This window comes from Castor canadensis, chromosome 13 (assembly GCF_047511655.1).
Source record: "Castor canadensis chromosome 13, mCasCan1.hap1v2, whole genome shotgun sequence".
In the NCBI taxonomy this organism is placed as follows: domain Eukaryota; kingdom Metazoa; phylum Chordata; class Mammalia; order Rodentia; family Castoridae; genus Castor; species Castor canadensis.
The window spans coordinates 5552974-5568186 of record NC_133398.1 but is presented as its reverse complement, the minus strand read 5'-3'; the positions used below and the strand labels follow the sequence as shown (position 1 = coordinate 5568186).

Sequence of the window (15213 nt, the reverse complement as noted above, 5' to 3'; positions counted from 1 at the left end):
AGTATTTAAAAGCTGAGAGCGGCTGAAAAATTAATTGTTCTCATTAGATTTTAATTAGACTTACAACTTTGTGCCTTTTCTGACCAAATAAAGAAATTGCTGACTTCATTTTCTCTCAGGATTTGAGAACTTTAAATAATAATAATCTTACTAAGTCTTGAATTAAAAAGGCAAAGCAGGCTCCAACAGCAAAATTTGTATAGCATTCTGCTTCTTCAGTATTAGGGTATGTATGTTCTGTTGTGTTCTGGCAGCCAGCTGAGGAGGTACAGGACTTAGCACCATAGTGACTTTACAAAGGGAGAAACAGAAGCTCCTACGGGCCAAGTGCTGCTCAAAGTCATACACAGCAGCAGAGCCAAGCCTAGAACCCAAGTGCCTTGTTTCTCTGGCCCTCAAAAAGGAGAGCAAGCAGGTGGATGTATAAAAAAGAGAGAGAGAAGGAAAAAAAAACAGTGCTCCGTGTTGTTTCCTGATGAATTGTTTTCCTAGTGAATGGACCTGTGTGGTTCAGGGCAGCCTCGTGAGAACGGCCATGTCAGAGACCCTCTGCCTACAGCAAGGGTGGGGGAGGCAGGGAAAACCTACAGTACTAAAACAATAACTTGGAAGATGACTGAGTACCCATTGATGGACTTGAGTGTCATGAGAGGATCAGTTCAGAATGGAGAGACTTCTGTGTACCTTCCACTCACCTGGTAGACAGTGATGGGGTCTAGAAGGGCCTTCTTTAGGGACTAAGCAGAGGAGGGAACCTAGCCTGGAGGCCATCAGGGCTCTTGTACATAGGCTTTAACCTCACCCTTTCCATTTGTTTTTCAGGATTCAACTTTGGGTCATCTAACTCGTAAGTAGTTGTCTCCTGTTTTAAATCTGACTGTAATTAAAGTATTAAGTAAGAATGGAAGGGGCTGGGTGTGTGAACACTGTCAAAATACTACTCATTTCATGTAAGTTTTCCTGTTTGAAAAGCTTGTGCAGGAAGCATGAGGCTCAGCAGTAAGCACTGGGTTTGGGGCCTCCCAAGTGTGCAGGAGATGGCAGGAAGTGCTGGCTCCACCTTCTCAAGGTTGGGGAAGAGAGAGGAATGTGCCTTTCAACAGGCAGGGATTGGAAATGCTTCCGTAGTTCCCCTGGTAGTGTCTCCAAAGCTTCAAGCTGCCCACCAGGCCACGCCCACTCTGCGCTTTTGTGGAGAATTCTGCAGTGGTAGATGTGAGTGCCCCAACCTGTGACAGGAGCTGATGGGCTCCCTCCTGCGCTTCCTTGCAGGTCTGTCCAGGGCTTTGGTGGATGGAGAAGCTGAGTGGGTATCAGCGTTCCTTTCAGTTCTGCAACCGTCTGCGCACAGCTCCTCTTTCCTGGGAATGCAGGAGCAGGCTGTCTGATGGATTTTCTCGCTGAAATACAGACCCAGAAAGAACCAACAGAGACCAAAACTCAAGAGATACCTGATTGCTTGTTTGGTTTTGTTTTCTATTTCATGTTGGGTTTCTTCCTGCTATTAAACTGTTTGGGCTGTTTCTGTACAGAATGTATGTGGGTTTATTTAGGTCACAGCAAACAGAGAAGTTTCCCTGTTTCTGTGGTTCTGGTGTTTCTAGCATAGAGTAGAGAAACCAAGGGAGAGGGATCTGCACTAAGCTTGCTCAGACTAGCACCATCTACCCAGGAAGATGCAGGTGGGGGCAGGCGGCCACATCTTGGTATCTCTTACTTGAGTCCTTTTTGCTGCTCTGTGTTTGGCCCGTCAGAGGAGCTCTGTGGTTGGTGGAGGCACAGGGACTCACTCCTACAGGATCAGTTCGATTCCAGAAGCAGTAGTGATACCTTTAAATATTGTTACCACCAGCTGTGAGGCAAGCATGATAAGCAGACCTGTATGACAGGCTGAGTGCTGACCACTGTATGCTGCCCTCTGAACAGCCTCCCTAACTCACCTCAAAGGCTCCTGGTTGCTGATTTCTTCCATCCTGAGAGACAGCCTTCATATCCAGTCTATGACAGGGACTTGGTGACCACACTTCGCCCACTGTCTGTTACCCGCAGTGCAGATAGCCCTGGGTGGACCCAAAAGTTGGAAAGACACTAATTTGCCAGATACCACCAGCAGGATGGTGCAGGGCTTGACAACGGTGTTTGCCAGTGGCCTGGAGCTCGTGATTTCAGTCTTATTGACGCGCTTGTTTCTCTGTGATGTAGAATCTTTCAGGCCTGGGCATGTTTTGTTTCTTAGCCCTGTGAAATCCCAGACAGTTGCTAACAAGGACTGCCTCACATCCAAAGTAAATGTAAGGACTTGTCTTCTGTCAGGCCTAGGATATGACAGTGCTTTGGCTTGGATCATTAGCGGGGGAGGGACCATAGTTTATAGAGTTGTACATATTGAAAAGTTATAAAGTTTGACTTGTAGTTTTGTATGTCATGCTACAGCCAGTGTGACTTCTTGGGTCTGTTGGCTTATTTGGGGACAGTGGACTGTAGTGACATTTCTGGCGTCCCCTGGGGAATTTTTGATAAAGTGCAGATTGACATCCTCGATCTTGGAGACTGGTTCAGCAGGCCTGAAATTGGGACTGAACACTCAACTGGTGTTGTGTTGAATGGTTTCTTATATTGATAAAGAGTCTCAGTATTACACACTGAATCCCAGGACCCCTTCCTGAACAGCCATCAGCACAGCCCAGACCCAGGATTAGAGCCACAGTGTCCATGGAGACTGTTGCCCTGCTCTTTGTGGTTTGTGATAAAAGAGGGAGATTCATCTTCATGTTCCGTTAAGAGCTCTACCTTACTTGGACTTGGACTTCACAATCTCAGGGTGTCCTTTTTGGTCCTTTTGGAATTGGAGAACCTGTCACCCTTGCTCACATGAGGCCCCTCAGCCATGAAGCAGGGGGTTAGTCCCCAGAACTCAAAACCAGGCTCAGGGCTTGCACTTCTGTTAATTTTGTACACAGCGATCTTGAGACAAAGGGACTAGAAGGTTTTTTTGGTTTTGTTTGTTTTTTTTTTTTGAGATAGGATCTCACCATGTAGCCCAGGCTATCCTTAAACTGTCAGCCTCCCAGGTGCTGGAATTAAAAAACTACCATACCTGGCTTAGGACTCCAGTTTTGATGGGGGCATCTCACAACAGAGGGCCTAGTTTTAAGGGGAGCTGTGTTGCTATAGGTGACAAGAGTGTGATTCTACCGTTGGCATGTCCTTCTCTTGACTGCACCCACCAGAGCCAACTTCTCCTACTTTTCTGTTTCCCCCAGAGTCTCCTTTTTATAAATAGAAGCTGGTTCAGCCTAAACCCTTGACCTCAGATTCTCTGCATTAATCCTCCGAGGTGGCATGTGACATCTCTCCATAAGGCTGTATCAGCTGTACCCAACGGATAACACCCCACTCACTGTCATGCAGAGCACCAAAGGAATGTGCTACTGGCGTCCGAGCCCCTCCAGGTTCCTTTCTGGGGGTCGATGACAGTGGTAGGTGGTAGAAAGGTCATCTCAGCTTAGCATCCTGCATTCCCTGAAGCCCAGGCTGCCAGGATGTCAGGCTAGGAATGCACGGTGGCTCCACCTGCCCAGAGAGAAGCTAGTGGGGCTAGAGTCTCCTGAATTGGGGAAGGCAGAGCGCCTTGGGGGGGGGGGAGCTGTCCTGGAGCAGGGTGCTGTGGGGCAGGCAGCCGGATAGTTGGCTTAGTTTATACTTGTGGTGCATGTAACTTGGGAGAGGCCAGAAGGAAAGGGGGGGCAGGCTGATCTCGTGAGCTAGGTCATGTTTTGCTTGGCTTTTCCAGATGTGAAATTTGAAATGGGCACTTCAGAAGGTAACAGTGGTAGAGGCCATAGTTGGTTTCTCAGACAGGCATACACCCATAAACTTGGCTGCTCACCTGAATAGAAGTGTAAGCTTCCTGTACTCGTGTCAGTGTAGCTGAGCTGGTGGTCCCTAGGTGTTGTCCTACCCATCCCTAGTGCTTGACTTCAGCTTTGCTTCCTTTCTGGCAACCTCCAGAGAAGTTTCTAGGTCAGGTCTCCACCGTTACAGAAAGGCGTGGACCTCTCAGGCCAACCCAGGTCTGAGTCTCACTAGCTTCACCCCGAACTTGGTGTTTTGAGGGGAAGAGGTCCACTAGGCTGCCTGCCTGCAAGGTGGAAGTTTGCAGTGAGTGAGGTGGTACATGGAGGGCACTGGCACAGAGTCAGTGTTTATGCACAGTTACAGTGCTAATGGCTGTTAACCACTTGCAGCATCTGGCCTGAAATCCAGTTAAACGGTCCCAGATAGACTCCCATGTTGACCTTATCTGCCACCTGAATGAGGGCCTCCCTTACTGTCTTGCAGCACTAGCACAGTACTGTTCAGATTCTAATTTGACCTTCTGCTGCAGCAGGGCTGCTGTGGGCCCTTGAGTCTGCTTATAACAAGCAGGCGATGCCAGTACAGGTGTGGCTTGTTGACCACACTTTGAAGAATCCTTTAATAGCAATAACCATAAATACTCTCAACACGGGGAATGTCTGAAAGGCATAGCTTAACCACCATGCTCATGGTTATTGTGACATTAGTGTAGTGTAAGGGATCGTCCTGGAATTGTTAATAAGAGACAGAAGTTTAAATTTAAGCTATGACAGCAACGAAGGCCATATCACCTTGCCTCTGCAGCCCCCTGTGAAGCCCTCCTAACTAGCAGACAGGAGGAAACACCTGCCTTACCTCATACTGTCTGACACAGCCACTCCCACCTGCCCTCTGGCCTGCCACTCAGTAGAAGATTATAGCTCCGAACCTAAAGCAGGAGGAGGATCCCCGGCACCCTCTGAAGTCGCCTCTAGTTTCTTTTTATTCCCTCATTTTATCTACTTACTGATTCCCATTTTTAATTTCTAACAGAATTGCTAACCACTACTTCTAAACACTTGCTTTTTAGCAGTCAAAACTGGCCCAGATTCCAGGCTCCTTTCTCTGAGGCTTGTGGAACACCCCGTAAAAAGCAGGCGACAGGCATATTGTCCCCTCATTTCCCACACTGTGCCATCTCTTCATCACTCCCTCAGTGTTTCGTAAGGGAAGTCAGGGTTTTGCCAGATGTGTTTGGGAAAAGAATGGCTGGAACACCACTTTACTGATCTTTTTAGAAAAGGACCTTTGAGCTTTCAGTGTGCATGCATTGTAATGTACATGCTGTGTAAGTTAGTATGCTACCCCCATTCCTGAGGATTTTTACCCTGAGCCTTTTTGCTTGGAGTCAGGTTCCTGGAATGCATCCTGGGAGATACTTTGTAGTTCACACTGGTGGATAGAAGTACAGTGTGCTGCTGCAAGCTGTGTTTCTAACACATCCCTCTTTTTTATTTGATTAAAATAGAAGTTACACTTTGAATGCTTACCACATGCCAGGTAATGGCTACCCTAAGCACTTGACCAACATTGTCATGCTTAACCCTGAGCTAGCTGTTAGGACTCACGTGAGTCTTCTGTATGAGAAAGTGAGGCTGGGAGAAGAAACAGGTTGCCCAAGTGACAGAAGAGAACTGGTGGTCGAGAGAGTGCTAGAATGAGGCTGCCCCCTTTAGGCCTGGGCTGCCTACCATGGAATCTCTTGATTCTTCTTCCCCAAGATACCCATTGGTTTTTTTTGTTTGTTTGTTTAAAAAAAAAAAAAAAAAAAAAACCTGCCAAGCTCCCAACACCGTCTGGCCAATAAGCTCACCTGGGCCTGACTCTGACCAGTGCAGCTCCTCACCCCCTTCTACTGCCTGTAGCCTTGCTTTTGTTGCTGAGTGTCGTTCCCAAACTGCAGCCCCAGGAGGGAGCTTCAGGGCAGAGCCCAAGCCTGTGCAGCTTACGCTGGCTCCACGCCCTTCAGCTGTCTGGTCTGCCCTTCCTTTGCGGTCTCCTCTGGGGTCTGGCTTTGAGGCTTTCCAGAGTCCCACAGAGGTCAGGCCACAGACCCACTGAGGCGACAGTTGCTACATTGCCCAGCCCCTCTCCACTTATAAATAGAAGCATCCATACCGCAGCATTGGCCGGAGATGCTCTGCATTGTTTTCAAGGCTAGATTGCCAGCTGCAGAGAAAGGCCAGACAGGAGCAGGCGGAGGGCCCGGAAGGCAGTGCAGCGTGTGGCAGGAACTGAGCTCCCTCTCTCTCTGCCCGGCTCCTGCTTGACCCCACCTTGCTGACCCAGCTGGTCTGGGCCTCTGAGGATGTAGATTTGTGTCCCAACTGCTGTAGATGTTGGCTTTCCATACAGATGGCTAGAAAGGAACCAGATGGCCACATCCCTCAGCCCAGGCCCTGCTTCCCAGTCCCTCTCTCTCTCCTCACCATCCCCTCCACCTTTGATCTCAGTGCCTCTCTGTGCTTCCTAGTCTCCTCCCATCCCGCATCAGTTTCACCCTCAGACTCTGCCCATTGTTCTCTGCCTCCCCCATTACCCCCAGGGCTCAGGGGAGTAGTCTGGGCTCCCCCAAATGCACTCAGCTGTTGAGAGGCACACAGCACAGTTATAATGTTTTGTGTCCTTGGTTATTTGGCTGGTCCATCTGTCAGCACCCCAGGTGGCCAGCTCCCCAAGAGCAGGACCATACCGGCCTTCTCTGTCCTCCAACTCCTCGCAGCACCTGGGCAGAGCAAGAGTCAGTCATGTAAATACATGACTCCCAGACTGACTTCTCAGAAAGAAGCCAGAACTGGCCAGACCCCAGCAGATGATTAGGTGATCTCACATACAGTCCAGGGCACAGCCAGCCACTGCCCCAGTGCTCTTCCAGCTCCCATCATCAGGAAGGCACAGGCTATACGCAGCAGGCCTGGGCACAAGACTTTTTGAGGTTCACTAGCTGGAACACATTTCATCTGCCTTGGCCTCTCAGGGCAGAGCCTAGCCCAGGGCTGACAGTCACTGAGGTCCTCCTTACGGGAAGAGACTCAGGCCGAACATATGGCCCCTGTGCTCCTGCCTCGTACTCACACCCACCAAGTCTTCACCTGATCCCATGTTGGCCAGTAGCTCCTTCCCGAATGGGAAAGGAGGAATGCCTCCCTTCCTGTCCTCTCAGCCCATCCTGCCCAGGAGGGTGCAGGACAATCCCATGGGAAAGGATCCCCTGTGGACCCTTGTCCAGCCTGCGAGAGAGGAACATTACAGGCTCATCACTTGCTAGAATCCTTTCCTCGTGTTCATCACACCTCCCACTCCAGTTAGTCCAGGGCTGCGGGGAGGGGCAGAGCAGGAAGGGCTGGCATGCAGTGTTGAGTCATTGGCTGCAGCTGACAGAAGGGGCTGTGCGCTGATGGAGCAGTTTCATGTCACCAGCCAGCATTTCCAAGAGCAGCTAGAAGTCTCAAATCTTGGGCTGTTTGCTTTTCATTGCTTCCATTCTCTTTGTGTTAGGGAACACAGATTTGCTGTGATGTAGGGAAATGAAACTGCTATAATTATGTTGCAAAGTTCTCCATGGGGACAGTTTGAAACCAGCCTGAGTTTTCCCGCCCTCCCTCCAGCCCAGGGCCACCAACCTGGCTGGCAGGAACCTGGCTCCTCCACTTATCAAGTAGCAGCAGGTGAACCTCGGAGCTAAGGCAAAGCCTGGGCTCCTCCCACGGCCTCACCCTGGGGCTTTGGTCCTTCCAAACTGCCAACTGCTGGCTTTGGTCCTTAGGGTTCTTTTGTCATTTTGAGCAGCTCTGAAAATAGAATAAACCTCCCACGATATTCAAGCCAAGTGGTGTCAGACTCTGCTGTGTGGTTGTCAGCTTCCCAGATGGCAGGACCAGCGATCATCATCCATAAGCATTTGTCAGTGTGCCACGCTTCCTGTGTGTGGCCCTCTGCCAGTCCATCATGAGTGCAGCACACACGGTGAGGGGGCAGGGTCTGGATGCTCCAGCTGCACACTGTCCAGTCCCTGCTCACTGAGCGTGTGCTGCCTAGCAGTTCGCAGAGCTGGCCCACAGGGAACCAAAGAAATCCAGAATTGTATAGCACAAGATGGCCCTATTCAACGCCTTCCTTAAATACAACAAGGGACTCAAAGAGTCCTGAAGAGAGAAAGAAAGTGTCGCAATCCAGTGAGCAGTGGGTCAGCTAAAATGATGGGTGGTCCTAGCCATGTGACTTTGGCCAAAGTCACTTAAGCTCTCTGTATAGAAAGGGGATGGTGATACCTTCATCTGATGTGCTGAGGATCAAGTGAGCTCTGTAGATAAGCCAGCATCATTAGTAGCGTTTAGTGGCAGCATGAGAGTGGAATGTGGAGGCCCATTCCCAGCTCGTTCTTGTGACTGCACAGGGTGACTCGTGGACTCATTAGTGGGTGTCTTAGTGGAGGAACTACATGAGTGCTGCCAGCGATCCAAGTCACTTGGTCTGATGGGTGTCCATGCTCCAGAGCAGACACCAAGGCCACCCAGAGGCAGAATCATTGCAACTTACAAAGCTCTTCCTCCTCAGACGTGATTGGTGGGCCTGCTGGGACAATAAATGCTGAATGAGAAAAATACCCACAATCAGATTTGGCTGGGAAAGTGAGTTATCACTTGTCAGCAATCAGTGTTGAAATGAGGCCTCTCAGAATGCATGGGGCCTGAAATTGGAACTGCTGGTGGGAAGGAACTAAAACTGCCTCTGAAGAAGCTTCTGGTCCTGCTGACTTAGAGCTGAACCTGTGTGATGGTTTCCTTCCGCCTCCTGCATGTGTAAGATCAGGGTACCGCTGGGGCTGCTCTGCAACACATTCTCCCTTCCAGTGGTGTTCCTTCCCACGAAGGGTGAGCCTTTCCAGTTAGATTCTAGTTAGATTTTTTTTTTTTTTTTGCAGTGCTGGGTTTTGAACTCAGAGCCTACACCTTGAGCCACTCCACCAGCCCTTTTGGACTATATGCCTGGGCTGGCTTCATACTGCGATCCTCCTGCTCTCTGCCTCCTAAGTAGCTAGGATTACAGATGTGAGCCACTGGGACCCAGCTAGTTAGATTCTTAATCAAAGATGTTTATTTTGTCTTCCTTCTAAACTTGTGTCAAGGACAAATAGAACATTGAAAGTACCCTTTGCTTAGCTGCCTAGGAACAGGAAACAGAACTTGTAAATTTATTAATGTGCAAATAATAACTCCTGGGTTTCTTTTGGTGCTTAGGCAGAGGTAGGAGTGGTCAGAAGACAAAACTTGGACTGCTTGTCCTTGGAGCAGATCTCAGCCACAAGTGTCAGAGCCAATTCACTATGGGCCCAGTGCCCGCGCTTCAGGGCAGCATCATCAAGATACCTTGCCTGTCCTTCACAGGCTTGAAGGTGGCCTGCCAAGCTACATAGCATTCCTGTGTTACATGTTCACAAATTAAAACACAAGGGGAGGCCACAGGGGATTCTGGATCCCTGTGGACTTCTGGCCACCCACCTGTCTTCTACTGCATATGTGCAAGTCGAGAGGGATGGAGTGCCACATCTGGGGGAGGCCGCCATGTATGCAGCATACACCAGCATTACCTTGAGTTGGACATGGTTCCCAGTCACAATACTGGTGCACCAGTGGACTGTAGAACTGGCTTCTTTGATCAGTTGATTCCTCTCAGTCTTGGTCATCCCACAGTTCTTTTTCCTCTAGAAAATGTGACCCATAAACTCTTAATCCTGAGTGGGCTTAGATATTTTCCCATTTTCAACAAGATGCCTTAGTAGGAACCAGGTTCTCACCCTCATTGTCTTGAGACAACTAAAAATCCGGTTCGACTGTTTCCAGGATAGTGACAACAGACAAAGGGGAACAGTGATCTCAGAGATCCAAGAAACAAAGGAGGGGAGCACTACAATTGCCCGTTAACTGCTCCAGAGACATATTCCAGAACATTATGCAGGGAAGGGAGACCTCGGGGAGCCCCACAGCATCCCTGAGTTCACAAGAAAAGATTAGAGGGGAGGGCCTTGCACACACAGCTCTGGGCATCTGCAGTGGACCGTGAAGTATTCAGCTAAGTGTTGATATGCACCTGCGTGTGAGGAAATCCTGAACAGAGGAAAAGCAACAGGAACAGATGAGAGGCAAAATCTTCAGAACTCCAAGGCAAGAAAAGTGCCTCTTCCTACCAAAGTGGGAAGCTAGCAACTCACTTAGCCTTGCATACAAAACTGAGAACAGCTTTGCCTGAGGCTGGGTATGGTGATACATGCCTGTAGTCCCAGCTACTTGGGAGGCAGAAATGGGAGGATTGTAGTTCAAGGCCAGCCTGGGCAAAAAGTTAGCAAGACCCTAAAGCTGGCCATGGTGGTCCAGATGTGTGCCACCTGCCCGGCTTGCTTGTTGTGATGGGGTCTCACTAAAGTTTTGCCAAGCCTGGCCTTGAACCTCAATCCTCCTGATCACTGCTTCCCAAGTAGCTGGAATTACAGTCATGCACTACCACACCCAGCTAGTCATTGCCTTAAAAGCTCGTTATCATGTAATAATTTAATAAGTAGAAAAGCAAGATTGCAGAATACAAAGTCAATGTGAAAAAACCAGTTGTATTCCCATATACCAGCAATGAATACTCAAGAAACTGGAATTCAGAAAGCTAATGTCACTTCTAGTAGCAACAAACATTGAGTTTATAAGTCTCACAAAAAATGAGAGACCTACGTACTGAAAACTATAAATTATTGCTGATTGAAATTAAAGACGCCCTACATAAGTGGAATAATTTATACTCATGAATCAGAAGACTTGACACTGTCAGGCTGTCAATTTTCTACAAATACACCTATTGACTCAATGCAATCCCAACAGGCTTTTTTTTATAGCTGATTCTAAAATTCATATGGAAAAATTCAAATGGCCTATCATAGATAGAACAGCTTTGAAGAACAAAGTTGGAGGACTTAAACTGCTTGGCTTCAAGACTGACGAAGCTACGGTATGCGGGACCATGTGCTGTTAGTGTGGAGACAAATAGATCAGCCAGAAATAAGCCCACACGTGTAGTCACTTGCCCTTCAAAAACAGTGAGAAGGCAGTGCAGCTGGGAATGGCTGAACAGATGAGTGTCCACACATAAAATTTTTAAAAAGAACTCTAGTTCCTGCCCTGCACCATATAATAAAAATAACTCAAATGGATCATAGCCATCAATGTAAAAGATAAAACTACAAAAGCTCCAGAAAGAGACACAGGAGAAAAATCTTTGTGATTTGGATTAAATGAAGATTTCTTTGATACCAAATACACAGTCCATAAACTGTTCACAAATTCAACTTAATCAAATTAAGAACTTCTGCTCTTGGGCTGGTGAAGTGGTTCAAGTGGTAGAGTGCCTGCCTAGCAAGTGTGAGGCCCTTAGTTCAAACCCCAGTACTGAAAAAAAGAATGTATATATATGAATACATATATATGTATAATGTATATATATATATTAGCCAGGCCCTGGTGGCTACTCAGGAGTCAGAGATCAGGAGGATCACAGTTCGAAGCCAGCCCAGGCAAATAGCTCTATGAGACCCTATCTTGAAAAAACACTTCATTGAAAAGGGCTGGTAGGGTGGCTTAAGGTGTAGGCCCTAAGTTCGAGCCCCAGAACCACAAAAAAATAAAGAACTTCTCTTCAAAAAACATTTAATAGAATGAAAACCATAAGCCAGAGATTGGTAAGTTACTTGAATCCAGAACATAAACTCTTAAAATGTGGGTGGTACAGCAACCACCCAATTTTTCAAATGGACAATGTATTTGAATAGTCACTTCACCAAGAAAGATAGACAGATGGTGGGCCAAGTGTGGTGGACATATCTGTAATCATAGCTACTCAAGAGGCAGAAAATGGGAGGATTAAGGTTCAAGACCAGCCTGAGCAAAAAGTTAGCAAAGATACCCATCTCAACAAACAAGTCAGGTGTGGTGGTTAACAACTGTAATCTCAGTTATGCGGGAGGCACAGGTAGAAGGATCACAATCTGAGGCCAGTCTTAGGTTAAAAAAAAAAAAGTATGAAACCCCATCCAAAAAATAAAGCAAAAAAAGACTGGCAGAGTGGCTCAGAGCACCTACCTAGCACACATGAAGTACTGAGTTCAAACACCAGTACCAAAAAAAAAATAGCTGGGAAAATCATTAGTCATTGGGGGATGCAAATTAAAACATGCTAGGTTACCACCACACACCTGTCAGAGTGTCTAAGACTGCCTAGCAAGTGCAAGGACCTGCATTCAAACCCCAGTACCACCAAAGGAAAAAAAATGTCTAAAATTAAGAAGACTAATCCTGGGGGAGGGTAGTGGAAGGTGGGATAGGGAGATGTTGAACAATGAGTACTAAGTTACAGTTAGACAGGAGTGAGAAGTCTTGGTGCACTCTTGCACAGTAGGGTGACTATAGACAATGATAACATACTGAATGAGATGAAAGGATTTTGACTTCATCAAGAAATCGTAAATGTTTGAGGAGATAAGTGTTTAACTTAAACACTATGCAGTGTATATACATGTTACAATATAGCACTCCATAAATAAGCACATTTTTTATGTTTTTATGAGTCAGTTAAATTTTTTAAAAAATATATAAATCATAGCAAGTGTTGGCAAGAATGTGAACCAACTGGATGCCAGCTATGCGGCTTGTTGGGTATAAAATGGTCTGGCCACTTCAGAAGACATTTCTTTCAAGCTTACCCACACCTGCCACGTGACCCGGCCATCACACTCCAAGGCGTTCACTCAAGGGAACTGAGGGCATATGTCCGTCCACCCTAAGTTTGTAACAAATGTCTGCACAACTTCACTTGTAATGTCCCAGCTCAGTCCCATCCCCAGGTGAGAGGATAAACAAATTGTGATACAGTCGTAGAATGTGACATTAGCTGAGGTAACAGGGATGGATCTCAAATAATGATGCAGGTGAGAGAGAAGCCTGATAAAAAGCAGTACATAATATGTGCCTCCATTGATACAAAAATCTACCTAAGGAAAATTCATCCTAGTGACAAGAAGCCTGGGAAGGGCAAGAGAGGGTTGTTGGAGATAAGTCAGTGATGGTCCATTTTCAAAACAAAACAGTTAACCCTGAGTGGAAAATTACTGATAACTTGCTTCCATAGCCGCTTGGGGACGAAACAAAGCCCGTGCACCTGGCCAGTCACAAACAGGATTTGGGGGAGGCCCAACTGACAGGGGAACTTAAACTGAGCGTAAACCACGATGAAAGGAGGAAATGGGTAAAAATTGTCAGAAAGCATATATCACAGGGAGGCCTTCCCGCCACAAAGCAACAACAGGAATAGAGACAACTAAAGTCCGCTTCTTAAATTTGACAGATCCCAGGAGAGGCATATGATAAAATAACCCAATAGGAAATAATAAAACTTAGGTGACTTCTGGGAAGATTGTACACCCTGTCAAACTCAGCCAATGAGGAAGGGGGAGGGACTGCACTAGGGATAAAATGCCTGGTGTAACCGCTCTGAGTGTGCTGCCAGCCAGACCCCCGTCATTAAAGGCTTGCTCTTGCTGCACTTCGCATCTCGGAGTCCACTTTTGAGTTTGGGTAGGTGAGCGTATTTCCTATAACTTGGAGACTTGTCTGGTATCTCTGAGCCCACGTGGAGCAACGCCCTAGCCGAGGGGTAGATCTGTCCCACCTGATTTTGGGTAGCCTACTCTGCCTGGGTGCCCTGTCTCTCTGTGGAAGCCATACACAAACCCAAGACTGTCTTCTGGAAGACAGGGAGAGTGACACAAGGAGGAAAAAGAAGGCAACCTCATACACAAGCCAAGACAAGAAAATTGGACTATAAGTACTGCCTTGGTGGCTGGGTATTTTCAGAGGTTGAGATGTGCCTTAGACACAATGTGAGTACAAAGTCCCATTCCTTGTTTTCATTATCATGTGAGGAAAATGGCCATAGACTGACAAAGTGAATCTCGGGGTGTGCAGGAGACCTCCAGTATGGGGGTTGAGCATATGGATAGCCACAGGGACCTGTCAAAAATGGGAAACAAGATTCTAGGCCTAGGGAAATTAAGGAAAGCAAAACCAAGGTGGTTCTGTTGGACTTACCGCCAGATAGTCCACTGGGGAGAATGCTGAGGTTCTGGGGAGACAGCCCCTGAGCCAAAGACAAAAAGAAACAATGGATGATCAAATACTGTTTTATATGGCCTAAAGATCCAATTCGTGGATCTTCTGCCTTTTGGCGCAAGTTTGGCTCAGATGAAGATTGGATATGCCAGGCTGTAATTATTGATGTAAATAAAAAGACCTCCTTTACACAAGAGGAAAAAAGATTATGCCCTTTGCTGGTTACGGGGGCAGGCCCTTATGTTTCCTCTTAAAGGAAAAAAGGAGGACCTCGAGGAAAAACCTTGGGACCCCTTATCAGGTTTGCCCCCTGCAAGTGCTCTGCAGACTGGGGAGCAGAAGGAGCCAGGGACAAAGAAGGAGCCAGAAGAAACAGGGACTAATGATTGTGGAGAAGTTGAGCCAACTTTAAGAAAGGAATTAGGACAGTGCAAAAAGAATATTGAAAATGTTCTCATTCAGTGTTTCTTCTCCAGGAAGTTCCCATGGGGCCAGGAGCAATATTGCAAATGCCCGTCTCACAAATACAGAGATAGAAATTTTAAGAATGAGATGAAACCACTTTTAAAAAATGGCCTGGGTTTAGCAGAACAGTTGGACCAGTTCCTAGGACCCAGTGTCCATATTTGGGCTGATATGTCCATTACGAATACCCTATTTACAGGGAAGAAAGGAGGGATGTTATAACTGAAACTGGAGGTTTTTAAAAGGCCCTGAGGAAGAGTCTAACTTACACCTATAGTTTAAAAGGTTTTTCTGAGAGGACACTCTAATTGCTTTTTGTTTTGTTTTGGTTTTTTTTAATGTGTCATTTTGTTTATGTCTATTAGTCTTGTGTTTATGATTGACTTAATGGAGGCTAAAATTCTAAGGGCTGCCACAACAGTCTTACTAGAGATTTACTTTTGCTTCAGCCACCAAGATAAACTTCTAACAAAATGAGTTCTAAAACAGCATTGGGTAAAATTTAATTTGCTCCTGAAATTCCAGCTCAAAAAGTTGACAGTTTTTGGCATGCTTAATTTATAAAACTTTTGTACGTGTTTGTATAAACACCTTCAAGATGTTTTTAAACTACTGTTATAAGGTTGATGTGATATTTAAGGCTAACAAAAAACAAGTATCCAAGAGGTAACTTTTAAGTATTTAGGAGTAAAGTTATTTTAATATG

General features: G+C 46.7%; 2 protein-coding genes across 14 annotated transcripts in view; one reads left to right on the top strand and one right to left on the bottom strand.

Annotated features, from left to right (window-relative positions):
- Nup214 (nucleoporin 214) overlaps nucleotides 1-15213 on the top strand; it is a 111913-nt gene that overhangs the window by 91999 nt on the left and 4701 nt on the right. For 6 of the 12 annotated variants that reach the window (XM_074052970.1, XM_074052971.1, XM_074052972.1 and 3 more), the window contains one exon: nucleotides 823-847. In XM_074052970.1, the coding sequence (XP_073909071.1) occupies nucleotides 823-847 (25 nt within the window). Of the gene's footprint in view, nucleotides 1-822; nucleotides 848-1272; nucleotides 3027-15213 lie in introns of those variants that run through there. The other 6 variants (XM_074052978.1, XM_074052975.1, XM_074052977.1 and 3 more) reach the window with 2 other exon arrangements.
- Nucleotides 5653-15213, bottom strand: part of Fam78a (family with sequence similarity 78 member A) — a 46803-nt gene continuing 37242 nt past the window's right edge. For both annotated transcript variants that reach the window (XM_074052985.1, XM_074052986.1), the window contains 2 exons: nucleotides 14022-14070; nucleotides 5653-8469 (listed from right to left, as the gene is read on the bottom strand). The gene's annotated coding sequence lies outside the window, so the exon portion shown is untranslated. The remainder of the gene's footprint in view (nucleotides 8470-14021; nucleotides 14071-15213) is intronic.